Genomic DNA, 21,373 nt, shown 5'->3' with positions numbered 1-21,373 from the left:
TCCCAGTTGCCCTCAGGTGTCTCAGTGAGTCTCACCAAGGGCAGACCCTGGTGACCACATGAATGTGAGGACGGGGTCACACCTGAGCTCCGCCAGGGTCCAGCCTGCCCTTGAGGCACTGCTTGTCCTTTGGTAATGGGGAAGATGGGCAGGTAGGCTGTGAACCCATCTGCTAACATGGCCGTGTGAGCTCACAATGGTTGAGATGTTAGAGCAGGGGGGAGTTATATCACTGAGGAGGTGACATTTGAGCTGCCCTGTGAAGGATGAAAGAAATTCACCAGGTGGGTGGAGGGCATTCCTGGCAAGAGAACAGCGTGAGCAGAGCTCAAAGGCTTGGGAGTACATAGCACAGAGAGGGTGGTATGGGAATGAAAGTGTTTGTGTGTGTGTGTGTATGAGAGAGACAAAGAGGGACAGAGGCAGAGAGAGGCAGGCTTCTATTTGTGTCCGCAGATCTTTCCTTGGCCTTTGGCTCCCAGGGACACCCTTCCCAGAGCTCTTGGCCTAGCTCTGAACTCTATGGGCCTCTCCCTGCTCCCCTCTGGGCTCGGAGCTTCTGCACTTCAGCCCCACAAGTGTTTCCCTGTTCCTGCAGCAGCTCCCCGCCTGGACTTTGTTCTTCCGAAGACTGCCCTAAGCTTGGCCTCCAGAAGGACACTTGATCCCATCCCATGGCTGGCAGTGGCGCGCAGCCCTTGGAGCAGCTGCAAGGATGGTGTTGACTCCAGATGGAAAGTGTTTCGAGAATTCTGACGTGACATCATCACGACATTGCACTGACAGTAACTGATCTGGGAGTGGCCAGGTGAGCTATTCCCAACTTTGCCTCTTGTCAAGGGCTGGCTCAGATCAAGGAGCTCAGCTTGGGGGTGGTAATCTAGAACCAAGGCATAGCACACGGAGAGGCCTTCTGAGTGTCCAGACCATTGCTGAGAGCAGCCTGGAGGCTAACAGACACCCTGTATCCATCCTCTGTGATTTGAGCCAAGTGAGGGGCACACACTCATGCCACTGGCTGTGGCTGTGAATTTGGTGTCTCTAGGCTCTCCTACGCCGCCCTGGGGCCCAGACCAGCTCTGCTCCCAGAGGCCAGGCCTCCACTCCCAAAAGACTGCCAGGGTGCTGCATGTGGCGTCTTGCAGCTCAGCCCTCCAGCCTCACTAAGCCCCCCTTAGCCAGGTGAAGAGCTGGGGCTACCCCAGCCACACGCTGGAGGATGAAAGGGGAGTGCCCTGCCACAGCTGACATCTGCACCCTGGGCCCACACCCAGGACTTGTCTTCATGGCACCATCTGTTGCCTGCCAGAGCTGAGCAGGGACAGAAGGCTGGCACAGAGGCTCAGGGGACAGAGCTGGGAGGGGAAGTCACAGGGGCCCATGCTGCAAGTTTTGAGGGCTGCCTGGGAGAGAGCACCTCTTTGCCTCTTCTGCCACCATCATCCACTTATGCAAAGTTTGAAGGTGGGGCTGAAGAGTAAAGGAGCTAGAATTGGTCAGCCCCCAGCTCGGGCTGGCTTCAGCTTCCCTGACATCTAAGAGCATTCCCTTCTGGGGAAGCCAGAGGGCACAGCCAGATGGTCTCCAGCCCAGGCAAGCGTCCAGTTCCAGGCATCACAGCGGTCACCGTGAAATCATGAGACAGGAGCCGGCACTGGGCATCAGGCCATGGATGGGCCGCCTGGCGTTGGTGCCCTGGCTGGCTCTCTGCCCTTCCCTGGGAGCAGGCCATCCTCAGAGCATAGAGAGGCACAGGGAGAGAGGCTCCCCTGGGTGGGAACAAACCTCTGCTAGTCAGGGCCCTTGGCACCGGGGCCAGGGCATGTCCCAGCGACTGGGGAGAGGAGGGCCACCCACTCCTGCTACTTTGGAAGGGGCCAGTGCATTGGAAAGAAGACAGAAGGGGAAGGTGAGGGGATTTGAAGATCGGGAAGGAAAGCAAGAGAAAAAATGTGAGAGGGGAGAGGAGGAAGAAGGAGAGGAGAAGTAAAAAGCAGCATTGGTTGGGGTCCAGGGAACTGAGACCCCAAAATAACAGTGGGTCAAACAAGATAGCAGCTTCTCTTATGCAAAACTGTAGGTTCAGGACTGGCACCAGAGCCTAGGATCCTTCTCTTTCTACCATTCCCCAGACTACAAGCTGCCGTGTGGTGGAAATGGTGGGCCAAGGGCACTCCCCTCACTTTTGGACCCAAGTGAGAGTCGCACACACGGCTTCCTCTGCCATGGCATGGATCCAAATGTAGTCACAGGACTGCCTCTAGCTGTGTCCAGAGCAGAAAGCTCCATGAGAAAGGAGACAATGGATAATCCCTCCAGAGGGAAATAAAGAGGAAGAGAAAGGAAAGACTCTTAGGAGCAACTTGTACCTCTGGCCAGACCTGACCTCCCAGCACATTTGACCCACTCCCAGGGGTTTGTCACAGGCAGGCTCTGTGGGGGCAGGAGCTCTCGCCTTTCCTCAGAGATGTATTAACCTTGCTACCTGGGCCCAGACCTGACATGGGTTGGGGACACCTTGGCAAGGGTCTCCGGAGAGGGGTCTGCATCTAACAAAAGGAAACAAGATGAAGTGCAGGGTTTTTACTTCCCTACTTAGCCAAGAAGAGGTTCCAGAGTGTACTTTGGTCACAAAGAAGGATGCAATGTCATACCAAGTAATATTCTTTCAGGATGTGAGGAAAGAACTTGCCCAGTTTTCTTCAAGATACATGAAAGTGCATAAAACTGGGATCATTTCACATTTCAATCAGGTCACTCTGGGCCACAGAAAACCCAACCAAAACGTTGGATAAGAGCACTTATTCTCTCTCAAAACAAGAGTTCCAGAGGAGGGCTCTTCTGAGATTGATTAAGTCAACAGCTCTATGATGTTTGGGCTCTGCTTCCATTTCCTGGAAACTCTCATAGCTCTTCTTTTTGGTTGTAACATGGTAGCTAGACCCCCAAGCATTATAGTCTCCTAAATTTGCTTTTAAAGGAAGGAAGTATTCTCCTCACCAGAGCCATCATACCTGTGAGGGAAACCTTTTCCAGAGCCTCAGCAATTCCAGAGAATTGTTTGGAATTAGAATCCTTCTTAGCTAGACTAGGTTATATCTCTGTCCTTCAACCAGCCATTGGCAAGCACTGGTGAATAGGGTCACCCCTTTGCATGGGGTGGTTGGTTTAGGCCACTCACAAGTCCTCATCTAGGGCCCACCTTCTCTGAACACATTGCAGCTGGATCCTGAACAAAGACAAATTCTGTTATCAGAGAAATAGGGAGCCGTGGCTGCTGGTTAGGCTCAAGACAGATGTTAATAATCAATTATAGCTCTTTTTCTTAGATAGTCATGACCAATCAAACGAAGTTGGCACAGGAGACAAAGCATATGTGTCATCTCAGCCTTAGATAAGGGAAAGTAAGGAAGCCATAATTCAGGGCATCGTTAGTGACCCAGTCATCTTGTCATTGCTGCTTGTGGGGGTCTTTAAATACATCTACGAGTCCTTTTACAGTCCACCTTCAAAGGGTGGCAGGCACTCCCTTTGAGTGTGGTCTTGATCTAGTAATTCACTTCTTGTGAGCAGAAAATGGCAGAAGTGATGATGTGTGGATTTTGAATGGTGTTATAGAAGGCAGTGTAGCTTTCACCTTGCTTTCTCTCAAATCACTTGTTCTGGGGAAGGCCAGTCACCATGCCTGAGGATGCTCCCGCAGCTCTACGGAGAAGTCCGTGTACGGAGGAGCTGAGACCTTCTGCCAATAGCCGTGTGTGGAAGTCATTTCAGACAGACATGGATCTTCCAGCCCCAGTCAAGTCTCCACATGACTAAAGATCCTGCCAACATCTTGACTGCAACCCGAGGAACCACCCAAGCCAGAACCCCCCAGCTAAGCCACTTTCAAATTCCTGATTTACAGAAGCCATGAGCTAATAAATGTTGATTGTTTGAAGCCACCAAGTTTTGGGGTGATATGCTATGTGGCCAGGGCTGGGACTAGGGTGAAGTAAGTGAGGAACCCAGGGCATAAAATTTGAGGCCCAACCCTGAGAGTGAGCTTCTCTGTAAATTGTGTGCTTTAGGTTCCTCACTCACTTCCCTGTTGTCTCGACCTTGTGTCTGGCACTACATCACCTTCCATGCCTCTTCCTATTTCCCAACATTCTCCAGCTTGCCCTTGGGGATCCTTGGGGTTCTGAAGAAGCTGACTCCATCGCTGGTTCCAAGGGTGGGGTTTGTGACTAAGCCGGTCCGCGCATTCCAGTAGCCTTAGGTCTCAGCGACTAGATCAGCTGTGGCCTGTGACCTAGAGCATGTCCAACCACAGGAGAGAGCATTTTGTGAAGGATGCTGGGACAGATATGATTCCACTCTTGTCATCAAACAAGGTAAGTGTAACTGTGTCAGAGGGCTTCTGGCAGCCTTTTTGAAACCTGGGAGGAGAAGCCATTTTGGGGATAAAGCTCCTAGCAGGGTACAAAGGGACTGGGTCCTTGGTGACATTGTTTAGCTGCTAGGTTAGTGCTTATCTGAAGCCAGCCTCATCATCTCTGGACTTTTCAGCCCAGTGAGCTAATAATTTCCTTTTAAAAAATTTAAGCCCATTGGAGTGTGGTTTTCTGTTACAGGCAAAGGAAAGCACAAATGTGATGTTAAACACACAGAGGAGACCCCACATCAGTTACTCATACAGATGCTGCCAAGGATCCAGCTGTTTCCCACTGTGCAGAGTGAGTATCCAGATGTTCTGAAAAAGTGTTGTTTCAACCAGATGTTGAGTATCTTGTAGATGGAAGGTTAACATGATTTAATGCTTAAAGACAAACTTCCTTACCACCCCCTGCTCCACACCCCCTGTCTGGTGCCCTGCCCACTCAGAGTCCCTTCAGGTGGCCATGTCCCCTCCCTCCCCCAAGTCCTCAAGTAGGTGTCCCATTTTGTATCTTGTGGTACACCCCTCAGTCCATTTGTCCTCTTCTTCCACAGCTATTTGGGTTGGGGATTGGGATCCAGCCCAGAAAGCCAGTCTAGAGGCCTGGCATGAAGGACTGAGCTGGGCCAACTGGTCTTTCTTTATCTCTTGGAACTAAGACTTTCTAAAGAAGGAAGCAGTTATAGGCAGAGCTGCGAAGTAGAGATGGGGCCGTGGGAGAACAATAAGCAAACAGAAGTTGTGTGAGGGCAGAAAAGAGGAGCAGGTGAGGCTACAAGGAAAGAACAACCCCAGGTGGCCCAGTGATTGAACGTCTGCCTTCGGCTCAGGGCATGATCCCAGATCCCAGGACCGAGTCCCACATCAGGCTCTCCGCAAGGAAACTGCTTCTCCCTCTGCTTATGTCTCTGCCTCTCTCTCTCTGTGTCTCTCATAAATAAATAAATAAATAAATAAATAAATAAATAAATAAATAAATCTTTAAAAAAAAAAAAAAAGAGGAGCCCAGAGCCCAGGGCAAGAATAAGCTGGGTAGTAGGAGAAAAGGGTGGGATTGATTCACAGAAAGAATAAACACCCTGAGCAAGGGAGAGCACCAGCACCGAGGAGGCAGGGAGCAATTAGTCAGGATGGGCTAGATGCAGCTGTGAAAATGAACAGTCCCAGATGCTGGTGGCTGACCCCGCCAATTTATTCTTGACCACACACTACCTGTCCCTCAAGGCTCAGCAAGGACGTTGCTGCATGTTCTGGTGCCAGAAGAGTTCAGACCTACAGAAGCTTCACATTGGCAGGTGCTTCCATGGTTGCAGAGGCAGGGGAAGGAAATTCAGCCAACTGCTCATCAGCTATTAAGGCTTCTGCCCAGAGGTGACACATGACTCTTCTGCTTACAATTTACATCCGTGCCTGATTTTAAAGGTGGAAGAGTCTTGCCATGCTACTGTATGCATGAAAAGAGGAGAAACAGGAATGTTTGTGGTCACTCTTACTCATGTCCAGAGAGAGGGCAGCTGCTGGTCCCTAGAGCCACTTCAGGCTCCAGAAGTTTGGAGTTCATGAGGCTCTGCTGCATTGTGGCCCAAGATCTTCATCACCCTTACAGCTCCACACATGCCTTACAAAGCCCACCAGCCTCTACACACACCTTTGCTTATTTCTTGTAACTTAAGACCTCACTCCAGGGACTTCATATTTCCTTTGAATGCTCCTTTCTCAACTGGGGACTCCCTCTCTCAGAAACCTAAAGCCAGCACAAACCACCTTTGTGTCTCTGTTTTCTAGTAAGGTGGGGATCAACAGGTCTGCCTACCTCAGGAATGTCAGAGAAGATGCTAGAAACTCTATTTGCACACAGCAAGACTTTGTAGGTTCCCCTCGCAGGTAATAATACAAATCTATTAACATTTTCTAGTGCTTACTGTTAGTTAAGCACTGTGTTAAGAACTTCATCTGAATTCCTTCATTTAAAATATTTTCAACATCACTTTGTGGGTGAAGAAACTGTGGCATAGAGAGGTAAGCAACTCCCTTGAGGTCTGATTTTTTAAGAAATCTGTGCTCCTCACATTATAGGACATCACGAGAGATGGTGAAGAGGGCTTTTGGGCTGATGAGCCAGTCCTGAGGGACTGAGGCTGATCTTTGGGGAGGGAAGAAAAAGGGTAGAGGCTGCCCCAGGTGGGCAGAGAATTTACTTCCAATGAGGAGACAGTCTGGGATCCGGGAGAAACACACTTAATGGAGCAGGGTGTGGTATGCTTCGGATGCCCGTGGGCTCACACTCAAGTCCTTCTTGGAGAAGATTAAGAAACTGGGGTGGGGGGAGGAGCTGTCTTTGAGCATATATAGTGATCACATTGTGGTCTCTAAACATCTTTCCTCAGTGAAAGGAACCAAGGCTTCTTGGAGGATGGGCTGTTTCCAGGCCTGGAGCAGGAATATACAAACAGAGCCTAGAACAGCTTGTACCAGAAGCCAAGAAAGCTATCAAACACCACTGGGGTCATGTCAAAAGGACACAGGTGCAAACTTGAAGTAGTTCCTAATAGATAGAAAGGGATCGTTTGTGCATCAAAATCAAAACTAAATAAATAAAAACCCTGCAATGAATTGCAGCATATCAAATATTTTAAAAATCCATAAATTCAAAATGATAATAATAAAGACACTTGAAGGATGCTTACAGAAAACTAATTCACTATTCTGAGAACTGATAAATAAAGGGAAAGAAGTTTTTTTTTTAAGATTTTATTATTTATTCATGAGAGACACACACACACACACAGAGGCAGAGACACAGGCAGAGGGAGAAGCAGGCTCCATGCAAGGAGCCCAATGTAGGACTTGATCCCGAGACTCCAGGACCACGCCCTGGGCAGAAGGCAGGGGTTTAACCACTGAGCCACCCAGGGATCCCCAGGAAAGAAGTTTTTTAAAAGCTAACTTTAGGGCCTCCCAATAATAAAGTGAATTTGAGGCCTAGTTGGAAGGCTTCTCATGTACTCCCAAGACTCTCCCTCTGGCTTTCTCCAGGCCTGAATATCCACCATTAGAGATACATTTCTTTGGATTAAGAGATGTCATGAATCAAAGCCAAAGTACCCTTGAGAAAGGTTTGTTAACTAATTCCCGCACAGACTGTGATAGAGGAAAAGTGGAAAGTCCTATGATTTCTGGGTCTAGAGAGATAGAAGTACAGCTAGAGAGGAGGATCTGGGAGGATCAAAGACCTTGGCAACATCATTTAGGGCAAGAATTGTTCAACTTGAACATGCACAAGAACACCCCAAGCTGTCTCTCCAAAGTTTAGCTTCTTGGTAGCCCAACCAGATGGCATCTGTTCCATCAGGTGGAAAGAACAGCAGAAGTGTATGTTTTATTATACATCCCAGATGATTTGGACACAGGTAGTTCTGTCCCCATTTTCTGGGAGACACTGGGCCAGGGCTCCTGTGTGACATTCTGCTCCAGCAGTGCTTGGACTGTCTCAGCTGTGTGCTTCCAGCTTCTGCAAACCTTCGCAGGCCCCTCTCCCTGGGACCCCTTTACCACTGCCAGGTCCCTTTAAGATGCCAGGCCCTTCCCTGTGTGGGGAAGCTGGCACCATGGAGAGGGGACCTAGTCACATGGGTCCCAGTGTGAGCTCGGAGTTGCTTACTCTTCCCCTCTCCCTTGGGTTCCTGAGCTGTCCTGACATGCCCAGCCTCTCATGTGATGGCCCACTACTCCTAGCCCCTGACAGTTGACAACACTTGGGCTCTCCTGAGTCTGGGACCTTGCATCTCAGCTGAGGGATTCCTGTTTCCCCCCCTGATGCCCTCACAGGACCCTTGTCCCTGGGCAAGAGGTTCTTTACAGCCTGGCTGATCAGCTCTGTGTCTTAACCGGATTTAGGGTTACTCTGTCCTCACTCTGGAGGTGGCTGACCACCTCCTGCTGTCCTCTTTCCCACTCTATCACCTGACAAGCCCCCTCCTATCCCTTGGACCTCTCCCAATCCCTCCCTCCTGCTTCACTGCCCTCCCCTGCTGAAAGGAGCACCAGTGTTTCAGGCCTGAGCCCATCCCTCAGGTAATGCCCCTCTGCCCACCTCTTCCCCAAGGACTGAGCACCCGATCCAGGCTTGATCTTCCGAGTCCCAGCCCCACACACTCGGCCTTTGGCTCACGGCCCGGCTGAGCTATCCTCTTCAGACACCTGGCCTTCGCCTGACCCCATGGGCAGGCCTGGGCACCGGCCCTGGCCCTCCCTGGCTGGCCTGTCCCCCTGCCACCCAAGCCTGGGTATGACATCTTTGCACCAAGCGGCTCTCATTTGAGAAGGCAAACACGGTGGTACTCTCGGGCTATGCTCACGCTAGCATATGCACACACGCACCCCCTCCTCGCACTGACACCTCACCCACTGCCGTGAAAATCTGGCTGGCCCTGTTTATTTTCCTTCCTTTAATTTCCCCTTTAGAACAAACGCCAGTCCTGTAACACCGACCACCCTCCCCTCGCAGATCTGTGGCCTCCCCACCCTCACCCTGTCCTCCCTCGCAGCTGTGAATGAGAACAGAGTGAGTCTTTTAGCAGGAGGCAGTGGCCTGAATGAATCGATCACAGCCTCCAAGCCAGGAGGGGAGGGCTCGTGAGCATGTGCCTTTGCTTCTTAGAAACTCTTTGCACATCCGAAGCTCATATTTTTCCATGTGCCTGAGAGCAAACCGCCCCCCCCACCTCACCCTCCTCCTTTCAAATTTTATTTTAATTCATTTTTGGTGCCATGTATTTTGTTTTCTGTTTTCTACAAGGGAGCCTGAATCAGGGCCTCAGAAAAACAAGGCTGAGCTGCCAACTGGAAATGTTTGCTCTGGGGGCGAGTTCGGAGGCTGGCGTCAGGCGGGGCAAGATCCGTGCCAGTGGAATGTGATTTGGGGGGGAAGCTGCAGGTCACTCAATTGCTGGCAGCCCGCCCAGGAGCAACTGGATGCTTTCTGGGCTGTGTGTGTGAGTGTGTAGACTTTTTTCCCTCATGCAAACAGAGCCCTGGAGATGTGGAGACAGAAGCATTAGGAAGAAACTAGACAGGGGGTTGGAAAATCAGGGAACTGGGAAGATTAAGTGGGTGGGGTGGGAGGCTGGTGCCAGGATCTGCACAGCCACTTTATCTAGCACCCATTGTGTTCCCAGCCTGGAGCTGGGGGCTCTTGGGAGCGAGGGGAGATACAGATCACCCCGCTCCCAGAGACTCATGGGCTCTTTGGGGAAACAAAGCTCCCAGTACAGAACACAGCCAGGCCAGCCTGGAAGGTCCCCCAGAGCAGGCTGCAGGAATGACCAAAGGTGTTCAGGGAAGGCTTCCCCAAGGAGGTTTGATAGGGTCCCAGCCCTGAAGCATGAAGTATTGCTCTGAAAGGAAAGGAGAGGTGTTCAAGTTACTGTTTGTGGCTACCACGTGCCAAGCCCTTTATGTTGACAATCCTCTTCAGTCCTCCTAGCAGCCCTACACGGGTCACTGGTCTTTCTATCTGACTTTGCAAACAAGGAAACTGAGGTCTAGAGAGATGAGGGAACTTTGCCAAGCTCCCAGCTTGTAAGTGGTAAGCCAGCATTCAACTAAGGGCTGTCCCACTCTAAAGTCCCACTTCTCCCCACCACACCGGGGGTCATTTTCCATTTAGCCAAGTTCCCCCAGGTAATGGCCTATCTTTGCTATTTTGTTTTATTTTTATTTTTATTAATTAATTATCTATCCCCAGAAAGAAAACTGTCCAATTCTAAGTAGGGATCTAAGATGTAGATTTCCAAGAGGCAGCATGACAAGTACTTGGAAGTCAGAGAGGACCCTGCCTGGCTTCACGATTCTCAGGAGGCGGTGGCTGGGGCCCTTGACAGTCCTGCCAGGTCCCATCCCAAGCCAGGCCTTTCCTGCAGCCTGAATCACCTTACCAATGACACACATCCCCTCCCTTAGTCCCCAACATACCCTCTTCACAGGCCAAGTTCTTTCCCACGTCAGGTGTTCACTTTGGGACCATCCACTCTGGGGGTCTTCAGAAGCTATGTATGCTACTCTGAGTGGTGCATGAAAGTGAGGTGAACCAGACAGGATGGATTTTTCCAGAGCTGTTGCTCTGACTGCAGCATGACCCTAGAGTCAGAGTCAGGGGACTAAGATGTCTAACAAGTCCTTTCTCTGTTCAGGTCTCCATTTTTCTCAGTTCTACAGTGAGGAGTGACCTGGATGGCCTCTGAGCTCTCTGAGCTGCCACAGATGGAAGGAGAGAATCTAAGGATGCAGAACTGATATGCAGGTGTGTGGGGTGGGAGGTGAGAGGAGCTTGTCCAAGGAGCCAACCCACTGTAGAGACAGTCCCTGGCAGAGGAAGCAGAGTCCATAATAAGCCCAGGAGAGAAGAAGGAAATAAGCCAGGCTCAGCAGACAGGAGAAAGTGGGGTGAGGGAGGTGGAGTCATGCTAGGATGGTTAGACGGCAATCTATCTCATTAGGGTGACTCCACTGGCCATCTGAGGACGTTATGGTCCTGAGGCCAAATAGTTGGTTAGTCTCCCCCATTGGTTCTTTCTGACCTAACTAACCACTAGTATTAGGTAACCACTGGCTTGGGATCACTTGCGCCTGCCAGATGACCTCCATTGGTTGAACTGACTTGTCAGTTCCACAAGACAACTGATCTTACCAATCGTTTCCAGAAAACAGGTAACTGATTGAATTCACCAAACCCAGTAATTGTTCTGGCTTTTCAGAGACAGTCTTTAGATCCAATATCTTTGGTCCTCAGACACATTTAGGCTACCTGCTAGTTACCAACAACAGCCACACCCTCTGAGAAGCCTGGAGAAAAAAACCTTATGGACAATAAGCTCTGGGACTCAGTCTCTCCGACAATAAAATGGGAAGGTTGGAGTAGTTCAGAGTGGCAAACACATGGCGTGAAAGCTATGACCCTTCCTTTCATCCATGGCAGACATTGCTAATCAATTACAGCCACTCATTCCCATGGGATCCAGATGCAGCTTCAGAATCCTTTTCAACACAGGACTTTGGGCAGCCCCTACCAATCAATTAGATTTGGCATGCATGATAAAAAGCATTTATCCTCTGGGCAGTAGATGATCTCCAAGCCTCCCTCCAGCTGTGCTGATCTAGGATTGCAACTGATTAGGTGTCTGAGCGCTCAGCCTGGAGACCACCAGATCGACAGCTGTCCCTGGGGCTTCCCAGGTCTGTGGAGCTGCCCTTGAGCTGGGCCATGGCTGAGCTGGTGCCTTATTAATTTTCCTCACTGCTAATAAATGTGCATTGCGTCAGCTCCGCTCTGCCCCCTCATGTTCTCCGGCTGCCGCCAGCAGCGGGGACTTTTTCAGAGAGCTGTAAAAATAGTTTTTTTTTTAAGGAGCCTGCACAGAAGAAGCAGCCAAGCCTTTTTTGTTTCCTTTCTTTTCTGAGGGAATGGGGGAGATGGGTAGGGAATACTTCACAATGAAGGAATGTGCTCCTTGGGGAATTTAAAGTCGTTTTCCTTTTTTTTTTTTTTAAGTTGTTTTCCTTTTTTTTTTTTTTTTTTTTTTTTTATCACACTCTGGTTTCACATCTAGCCACAGAGCATGTCTGTAAGGATTGGTAACCGCTCCCAGGAGATGACCGGCTTAAGCCAGGTCTTGTTAGGCTGTTGACAACTTGGTGCTGATGAGCAGAGCCCTAATGAGCTGCTCACTTGCTCGCCGCCTGCTCCTGCCGGCTGATCCAGCTTCGGTGCTCCAGTGGGCTTGATGGCTCCAGGAGACAGCTTTTCTTGCATGTAATGGGGGTTAGGCATGCAGGAGAGCTTTCTTTCCAGCGAGTGAATGTTTTACTTTTCCCCACTGGTGCTCTGGGTTTTGAAGAGACTTACTGCAAATGCTGAGATGCTGGGGATGGGAGATTCTCAGGAGAGGTAGGCTCCAGGTCCTCCTCACTCTTCCCATTTCATAGGTGGAGAGACTGAAGCTTGCAGTGGGTAGGAGGACAGGGGAGGCAGGAGCCAAAGGGAAGGGGAATACCAGCTGATACTGGGAAGAGAATGCATCTCTTACCTCCCAGACCAGCAAGTCAAAGCTGCAGAACTCTGACAGTGTCTAGCCCAGAGCTTCTTGAACCTGAAAAGTGTATGCCATTGTCTGTAAAGACAACACACTGTCACAGAGCCCTATGACATAATTGTACCCTTAGGCTTTATGCTCTTAAGTTCTTATATAACTATAAACAAATCAATACATTAATAATACAAATTAATACAAACAAATCAATAAATCAATAAAACCACAAAGGTGGTAAAACATTAATGACATTAAGTTAGTATGATGGGTAATGCTGTTTCACTGAAACAGGACCCATGGGGCAAAGAGGAGGAGCAGAGGAAAAGCAACAGAAGACCCTGGGCCTTTCCCATCAGGGGCCGTTAGAATGAAGGAATCTGGAGGGACAGTATGAAGTCAGGCTGAGGGAAGAAGACAGGAGAGGGCAGGCCAAGTCAGATGCTGGTCAGAGAAAGCTGAGAGCCTGGAGACACAGGTTGTTCAGGGGGGAGCCCTCATCTCCTCTGGAGGTGTATGTGCCCAGCACAGCCTGGCTACCAGTGCTGCTTCTTTGGGCAGGTCTCCTTGAGGCTCAGATAATCCCCTTGCTTTTCAGCAAATTCTCAGAGTCCAGGCAGTACCATGTGACCATCTCCTCTCTCCTTGCCATCTTGCCTACCAATGGGAAGAACTCTTGCTGGGCTTTGCAAGGGAGCAGGTGCTGCTGCTCCCTGCTCCTTCCTATCTCTTTTGGTCAAGAACGCAGACCATGAACATAACACGTAAGTAGAACATATAGTGTGTTAACAGCAGGAAAGGGCTGGTGGTTCAGTTGTAAAGGGATGAGTAGGCCTCAGCTTGGAAGTGACATGACAGCAAAGGCTTGGAGGAGGCGAGGGAGCAAGCCGTGGGTGTTTGTCAGGGACTGTTCTTCAGCGTGGTTTAAATGTCCCTTTCTCCAGGCAGTCTGGTCCCACTGCTCTCCAATGTGGTTTAAATGTCCCTTCCTCCAGGCAGTCTCCCAGAGCTGTTCTGCCATGCTCAGAACTCTCACAGCTTTTCCTACAGCATGTAACACTTCACACTGTGTCTTGCAGCTCTCATCAGACTTGAGTTATCTTTCTCCCGGACCAGGAGCCTCTTGAGGTGGACATCACCACCCCTCCCTCCACAATGTTTACCCCTGGAGGGCAAGGGTGTTTGCTCTCCTCTCTGCTGTATCCCTAGCCTCTGTTAGTGGTCTACAAATGCATACTGAATTGTCAAAGGTGGACCTAGGAGGCGATGGGAATGGTTCGTCATTTGCACTGAAGCTCCTGATGTGGACACTTCAGGACCCATGGGGCAAAGAGGAGGAGCAGAGGAAAAGCAACAGAAGACCCTGGGGCAGCACTTTGCCCCCGTCCCATCACGAGACCTGAATGGGCCCAAGATTTGTCGAATGAATGGATGACCATTGATTAAAACTCAATGTCCTCCACTCAGTTTATCAGTTCAGAAACCAAAAGTCAGAGGAAAGAAACTGAATCTGATAGGACCCCCAGTCTCTGGTAGTCAGAGCAGCCGTTCCTGTGATATGATTAACTCTGCTTCTGGATCCATTGATTCTTCTGTCAAAGCAGCTGGTTGAGCAATAGTTGAGCAAGCCGAGGTCCAAACTGTGCAGTGGGCCTCTGTTCATTCAGTAAGTACATTCTGAGTGCCTACTGTGTGGATACAGCAGTGGACAAAGAAGGCAAAAATCTCTGCCCTCATGGTAACTGCTTGAAAACTTAAAGCAGGGAAGAAAGAGGTAGAAAGGAGAGGGATACAAACTTTACATGGATGCTCAGGGATAGCCTCACTAAAGTGACCTAGAAATAGCAGAAGGGGTGAAGGAATGAGCCACGAAGATACCTGGGGGAAGAGCATTGCCAAGGCAACAGCCAGTGCAAAGGTCACTTGGACAGAGGAAAGTAGAAGGAAGATAGGAAAGTGAGTCCAGAAGAGCTTCCTGTCTGGATGTCTTATCCCTGTCCTCTGGGTCAGTGTCCTGTTGATTAATGGTGGCAGTGTGGACACTGTCACTGGGAGACAGGGAGAGGCTTTGGGGCCACCAGGCTGATTGTATTCTACTTCCTGATCACTCCCCTGGGTGGTCCTATCTAGGGCTGCTGCAAGCACTACTCTGGGTGCTCTAGTTATATGTACCCCATTTCCTTCTAGCATAGTTTCCACTTTCCCTTCTCTTTCTTGAATGGGTGACAGACACATCCACTTTGGAACAACTGGGGCAGGCAGCAGTGAGGACTCTAGATTCAGGAATATAGAATTTCATGTAGCAAGTGTCCGAGGTTCTAAGCCATCCTGCTAAGAAGATAGCAATCAATGAACGTCCTCCTGCCAACTTGTCCTATCCTCACCCATGGGTGTTGCATGCACATCAGGGTGTTGCTGGGCAGGTTCCACTCAACCATGATGGGAGGGCACCAATGCTGGACCCCAAGATCTGAGATCCATATGCCTGAGGCCCTTGAATGTCCAGAAGTGGTGCCTTGCCATCTGATCCCGACCTGGAAGGAGCTGGAGGCACACCAGGGTGGTCCAGTGGCTTCAGCTGACAGGTGGACAGCCAGGATGCTAACAAGGTCAGCACTATACGTAGCCTAGCTGCTCAATCCCCCAGATGCTAGTCCCTGAGGTCTCAGGAGGCAGCAAAGCACAGGATTCAAAGCTTGGGGTTTTGAGTCAGTTGCCCCGGGTTCAAATCTCACTTCTGTTATTTTCTTTCTGGTGCAAGTTTTTCCTCCAGGAACAGTTTCCGTATCTGTGGAATAGAATGGGTTTGCCTTCTTGGGTCATTATAATGATTTAGAGAAATAGAGCCTGTAATCAATCCCTGCATGGAAGTAATGATTGCTGCCTGGCTGTGGAGCATTTGTTCCCAGGAGCCTAAGCCCTGAGCGCTTGCCTTCCTTTCCCTTTCTAGCTTCGTTCTTGTTCCTTGGACCAGTCATCCAGGGCACGTGGACCCTCCCAGTGGCACACTGTGCCAGCCCAAGGTAATATCAAACAGTTGATTCAGTGGGGGATGTTTTTAATGTAGGGCATAGGTTTTCTTGGGGTGTCTGTATTGTGCCATCCCAAGCAGAGCCTTGAGCCTCAAGAACCATTTTATCCTGGTAACTCTCTGGATTCACAAAATCTATATTACTGTCATTGCAGGGCTACCACAGGCGACTTCAAAATGAGCAGGTTCCTTGCAGGGAGATGTGCAGTACAGCGTCACACCACCAGGGGGCGCTGCCCAGCTGGTATCTTTCTCCATGCTCTGCCGGGTTTCTCAAGGAGGCTGGGAAGACAGAATCAGGAGCCCTGGGATGCAGGTTTGCCCGTAGGCTTCGATTTATGGGCTCCTAGCCTTGACCTTGAAGATCTGCCACCTGGTGGGCTGGGAATGGCATTAACAGGAACCCTCCACAACTCCTGGACCCTTTACAGTTTGCTTCCTGTTCCTGTACATTCCATCTTATCCAACTAAGGGGATAATGCCCAGATACTGAACTAAGGCTCAGAGAGGTGAAGAGGCTGCTTGAGGCCACACAGCTGGTAAGTGGCAAAGCAGAGATCCCTCCTAGGCTTGCGTGATGCCAACCCCTGGGCCCCAGTGTCTGAGTGGGGGGAGGCAGCACGGTGCTGGGGGGGGGTGGGCAGGAGGGTATCCCAGGAGACTGGAGCCAGCTCTGAGTCTTGCTCTACCTCCACCCAGCACAGCTGACTATTCCTATCCATTCTCTTCCCCTCTCCCCACGTGGGATTTCAGCGACCATCTCCAGTTTGGGGGGAATTGGTGAGGGGCTCAGGCAGCACCAGTGGAGCCCTCGATGTTCAGCCAAGATACATGCTTTTTCTAGAGCACAGCTTGGCTTCTTAAGGGATGATTTTCAGTCCTGCCAGAGACTTCCACACTAGCCATCCCAACTAGCCATAGACACCTCAGCCTGCAACTGTAGAGTCTGGGGCCAGATGCTACAATGCAAGGAGCCAAGGCAGTGTGCTAACGGGGGATGCCTAAAGCCACCTCTCACTCTACATCATCACTATGCTCAATGCCATACATGCAGCCTAATTTAATCCCTGTGATGGCCCTGTGAAAAGATTATGATCTCCATTTACAGGTGAGGACACTGAGGCTCATAGGGTACCTCTGCAGCTCTGGAGAGCAGTGGGCTGGCTTTCCTCCCATGCCTGCCACTGAGATGCACGAGGAGTGGGCAAGCACGGATCTTAGCCTCTGCTTGAGTTCTGGAGAATGTAAAGGACATGAGAGCTGGCTGTCCTTCAGCAAACATCTCCTGAGACTTACCAGGCTTCCAGGAGCTCACAAACCTAGGGGGGTCCGCCAGGTCCTCAGTGGAGGATAAACTGCAGCCAGACTTGTGAGTGAGCATGTGCAGAGGCCAGCAAGAGTGACAGGGGGCTCTGGTGGTCAGTTGGCCAGGGTTTACAGGAGGAGGGGAGACTGGAGCCAGTCATCAAAGGGTGAGGGCGAGCACGCTCTGCAGAGGGGAGGTGTGGGAGACTTGTGAGCAAAAGCCAGGTTTCCAGGGTCCTGCGGCTGAGTGGGGAGACACAGGTGAATGAGGTCTCCTCTCTGGGGCACACCTTTGGTCTTAGGAGATAAGATGCAGGAAGATGCTGGGTGTCCATGGAGGGGGGTGCCTCAGGGAGCACATGCATTATGATGATCCATCTCAGTGAAAAAGATGAGGTTTTGGATTGACTATAGGCAGAAAACTGGATGCCTCCATGAGTGTGAATGTGTACACACGAGCGTATCTTTGAAGCCCAACGTCAAAGTCGTTGACCTACCACCCTGAGAAATTGACTGGACAGAAATACCATCCTCAATGACAGAGGAGAAAACAGAACCCCCGGGGGCCTGGGGCTCAATAGTGGAAAAGCCAAGGTCTATCATGGACTCCTGGTCCCAGCTCTATGCCCCTGTCTCAACCTTCTGCCTAGACTGCCATCCTATCTCTCAGGGCCCTGCATGTCACAGGCCACCATGTCACCTGCCTCCCCCTGCATTTTCACAGGAAAAGCCCCATGGTGGGTCTGGCAGCAGAAGTGAAGGGCTGAAACCAGAAAGAGGAGGATCCCAGTAGCTGCAGAAGTCAGAGCCCAAGACCAGGGTGGAGTCGCCATCCTCTTCTCCCAAGCTGCTGAAGAGTGCCGGCCACTGCCGTTAGGAGGAAGTGCCTCAGAGAAAGGACCCGGGAGAGACAAAGCCCTGGGCTGGTTCTCCAGGGAAGGCTTGGGTAAGGGCTCCCTAGTTTGACCTCTTCCTTCCAGAGTCTTCAGTGGGATGGCACTGGGAACAGAAAGTCTGGGGAGTCCACCTCTGCCCCCTGCCTGTACCACTGGGCACTTGCAAAGCTCTCCCTTAGGGCCAGGCACTGCTCTGGGCGCCTGCACACATATTCTCAATTTCCACAACCACTTCAGGGGGAAGGTATAATTATTACCTCGGTTTTATGCGTAAGAAGAGGGAAGCACAGAGAGGTTCCGTGACTCATCCAAGATCACTCCATTTGTAGAGGGTAGAGCTGGGGTTGAACACAAGGAATCTGCCTCAAGGAGAGGCAGATCTGGTCATTAATAACAATAATAAGCAAAGCCATTTGACCAGTACCTCCTGTGTGCCTGGGGCTTCAGTCCTCACAGCAAGGCTGGGACGGGGGCACTCCTCATTTCATAGATGAGTAAATCCGAGCTTAGCAGGCGGCCAGGGGTGAGGCGCCTGCAGAATCTCACAGATGCTAGGTCTGCCTAAAACGGAAGGGTCCACTCTCAGCCTCTTTGCAGGCCTCTTTGACTCGCTGTGTGACAGTGGGAAAGCACATTCCTCTACAGAGCCTCAGTTTCCCTATGGCCTAGGCCTTCTATTCCTGGCCTCCCTGCTCCAGCAAGTGACGGAGTGGCTGGGATTGCGACGTTGTGGGAATGTGCGTCTCCTCCGTGAAGAGCCTTTGCCTCCCCCCACCCTGCTCCGTACCCACTCCCCACCCCGCACCCCTCCCCCCGCCGCCCAATAAGTCCTCGCTCCGTCTTTTTTTTTTTTTTTTTTTTTCCCTCGATTGGTGAGTTGGGACCGGAGGCGCTGGGTGCAGAAGGTCGCTGCTGTGTCACCCGGAGGTCAGCCAGCCTGGGTGGAGAAGGCCCGGCTCAGATCTGGGGAAAGGGTCAAAGGGCCCAGAAGCCACGTGCTCGGGGCAGTTCTGCGGGGAGCGGAGCGTCCTCCCGGGGGGGAAAGGAGGCGCCCCGGACTTGGGGGGGGCGGGGAGGGAGGGCCAGAGGAGGCAGGCTCTGGACAGAAGGGATGGGGGTGGGGGGAGGCAGAGAGGACGCGGACAAAGGAGGCGGCCGGCGGCCCAGCTGTTTTGAAAAATGCTTCCTGTTTCTTTAAAGGCGCTCGCGGCCCGGGCGGCCGGGGCTGGGGAGGCGGCGGCGGCAGGAGCTGCCTCCTCTCCGGGCGGCGGCGCTGACTGATCTCGCGAACCGGGCTTCTGTGTAAACTGAGGCTAAACAAACACAGATGGAGCGCAGCGGGCGTTCTCCAGAAACGCCGGCGAGGCGGCAGCGACTTCAGATGACACTCTGAGCGCTCCGGGAGCGGCCCGCCCGGCGGCTTCGCGGAGCCCGCGGCGCAGCTGCCCCGCGCGCGGGGGAGAGAGGGAGGGAGGAGCGCGGGCGGGGAAGGGGGAGAGCCCGAGACTCCCCGGCGCGGGGCGCGGCGGCCGCCGGGCAGAGCCGGCTCGCGGCGTGCGGAGCGAGCGCGGCGGGCGCGCGGCCCGGGCAGCCCCACGGCAGCCCCCGCCCCCGCCCCCGCCGCCCCCGCCGCCGCCGCCGCCGCCCCCGCCCCGCGCGCCGCCCGCGCCATGAAGCACATCCCGGTGCTCGAGGACGGGCCGTGGAAGACCGTGTGCGTGAAGGAGCTCAACGGCCTCAAGAAGCTCAAGCGGAAAGGCAAGGAGCCGGCGCGGCGCGCGAACGGCTATAAAACTTTCCGATTGGACTTGGAAGCGCCCGAGCGCGCCGCCGCCGCCGCCGCCGCCACCAACGGGCTGCGCGACGGGACCCAGCGGCTGCAGCCGGTCGCGGCCCCCGTGCCAGCCCCGGCGGCGCCGGCTGTGCCCTCAGGTGGGGGCGCAGACCCGGCCGGGGAGCGCCGGGGCGCCCGGGCGCCGGAGGTCCCCGACGCGCGGAAACGCGGCTTTGCCCTGGGCGCAGCGGGCCCGGGGCTCCCCACGCCGCCGCCGCCGCCGCCGCCGCCCCCGGGCCAAGGACCCGGGGGTCCCGAGGCGCAGCCTTTCCGGGAGCCCGGCCTGCGTCCCCGTATCTTGCTGTGCGCACCGCCCGCACGCCCCACGCCGCCGGCGCCCCCCGCGCCCCCCGAGGCGTCCGCGCGCCCAGCGCCCCCCACGCGCCCCGGGGAAAGTTCTTACTCGTCAATTTCACACGTAATTTACAATAACCACCCGGATTCCTCCGCGTCGCCTAGGAAACGGCCGGGCGAAGCGGCCGCCGCTGCCTCGGAGATCAAAGCCCTGCAGCAGACCCGGAGGCTCCTAGCGAACGCGCGGGAGCGGACGCGGGTGCACACGATCAGCGCCGCCTTCGAGGCGCTCAGGAAGCAGGTACCGGCTCCCAGCCGCGCGCCCTCGCCGCGCCCCGGGACGGCTGCCGCAGTGGGTGGGCGAGCGGCGGGGAGGTTCCAGGGAGGCTGAGGCTGTGCCCAAGGGGCAAGTGGTTCCCGCCCGGTCAGCCCCAGGGCCCAGACAGGTTGGAGCTCCCCAGGGCAGTAACCTTTGCCACGGCGTTGGTACGGATCTCAGCTTGCAAAGTGCGGGCAAAGGTCTGGTTCGCCCCCCTCCCCGCAGCCTCGTCCCTCGCCCCACCCCCCCCCCGGGGGGCGACCCTTCTGCGCATCTGACTTCAGCCCTCATAGTTCACTTTTATGGCAGCGAGTGTTTGTCTTCTCCAGTCCCTTGAGCGCGGTGGGAAGCGGAGAGAGGGAATGTAGGAATCTGTCCCTGGCAAGGGAGGGGGGAGGGGGAGACCCTTCCTCTTTGGGCATTGAGCGTGGTCTGGGTCTTGGGAGACCCAGATGCTGCGGAGGAGTGGACCTGGTTTTGCCTTCCAGAAGGGATACCCCTACACTCAGGCTGCTTTGGTGCCGGGCACCGCATCGCCCTGGTATCCTTAAGCATCCGGGCTACAAGCCCGTATCCTCTCCCTCCCCAGTGGCAGCCTCAAGAATTGGCTGGTGAGAGCCTTCCCAGGGGATACCCTCCGCTGCTGACCTTCAGCTCATGGTGAATGAAGCAGGCAGATCTACTGAGGGGACCGGTTAGTTGGGGGATCTTCAGAGTCTAGTCCCGGGGTGGGCCAGGGGCTTCTCAGTTTGGGGCTGGTGGGTGCCGCCCTCACCAGACAGCATCCTCTAGGGGGATGGAGAAGAACAGTTATCTGAGAATTACATGTAGTGGGGAGGAGCAGTTTTGCAATTACTTTAAACAAGACTGGGACTGCCCTGGGGTTCTAGACTTCTCATTTTCTTAGAGAGAAGGGAGGTCTAAGAAGAAGGTAGTAAGTGCCCTCTGCCCCCACCCCCACAGGGAAAGGGGGAAGGATTAGGGGTGGATGGGACTGGTTTGGACTTCAGGTTTTTGGCACACTCTACAGCTGACTTCCTGTGTGTCTCCAAGAAAGTTACTCAACGTCTCTTGGCTTTAGCCAACAACAAAGCGTTTTAGAAAACATGATCTTCTTTCTGGATCCCACTCTCTTCTTCTTCCTGCGGGTGGAGAGGACAGGTGCATGTGTCCATCCATGAGAAGGGGAT

The 21,373-nt window shown here is 53.0% G+C and overlaps 1 protein-coding gene and 2 long non-coding RNA genes across 11 annotated transcripts in view; 2 read left to right on the top strand and 1 right to left on the bottom strand.

The window, feature by feature from the left end:
- Positions 1–363: 363 nt before the first annotated feature.
- LOC125752764 (uncharacterized) lies at positions 364–6,843 on the top strand. The gene is made up of 4 exons (XR_007402954.1): positions 364–808; positions 3,672–4,376; positions 4,617–4,718; positions 5,645–6,843. It is a non-coding gene; the product is annotated as an uncharacterized LOC125752764 (long non-coding RNA).
- An 8,702-nt stretch (positions 6,844–15,545) lies between these two features.
- On the bottom strand, positions 15,546–20,105 carry LOC112664327 (uncharacterized). Of its 3 annotated transcripts, XR_003139644.3 has the most exons (5): positions 19,974–20,105; positions 18,161–18,297; positions 17,994–18,074; positions 16,832–17,024; positions 15,546–15,817 (listed from the first exon to the last, which is right to left on the bottom strand). It is a non-coding gene; the product is annotated as an uncharacterized LOC112664327 (long non-coding RNA). The 3 variants fall into 3 exon arrangements; XR_007402955.1 differs by having other exon boundaries at positions 15,546–17,024; XR_003139643.3 differs by lacking the exon at positions 16,832–17,024.
- ATOH8 (atonal bHLH transcription factor 8) overlaps positions 19,373–21,373 on the top strand; it is a 34,952-nt gene continuing 32,951 nt past the window's right edge. For all 7 annotated transcript variants that reach the window (XM_025453820.3, XM_049095631.1, XM_025453822.3 and 4 more), the window contains exon 1: positions 19,373–20,165. In XM_025453820.3, the coding sequence (XP_025309605.1) occupies positions 19,407–20,165 (759 nt within the window). In that variant the 5' untranslated portion in view covers positions 19,373–19,406. The remainder of the gene's footprint in view (positions 20,166–21,373) is intronic.

The sequence above is a fragment of the Canis lupus genome, chromosome 17, assembly GCF_003254725.2.
Source record: "Canis lupus dingo isolate Sandy chromosome 17, ASM325472v2, whole genome shotgun sequence".
Lineage (NCBI taxonomy): Eukaryota > Metazoa > Chordata > Mammalia > Carnivora > Canidae > Canis > Canis lupus.
Note: the sequence above shows the minus strand (reverse complement) of the source record. Positions and strands in the feature narration are given on the sequence as shown.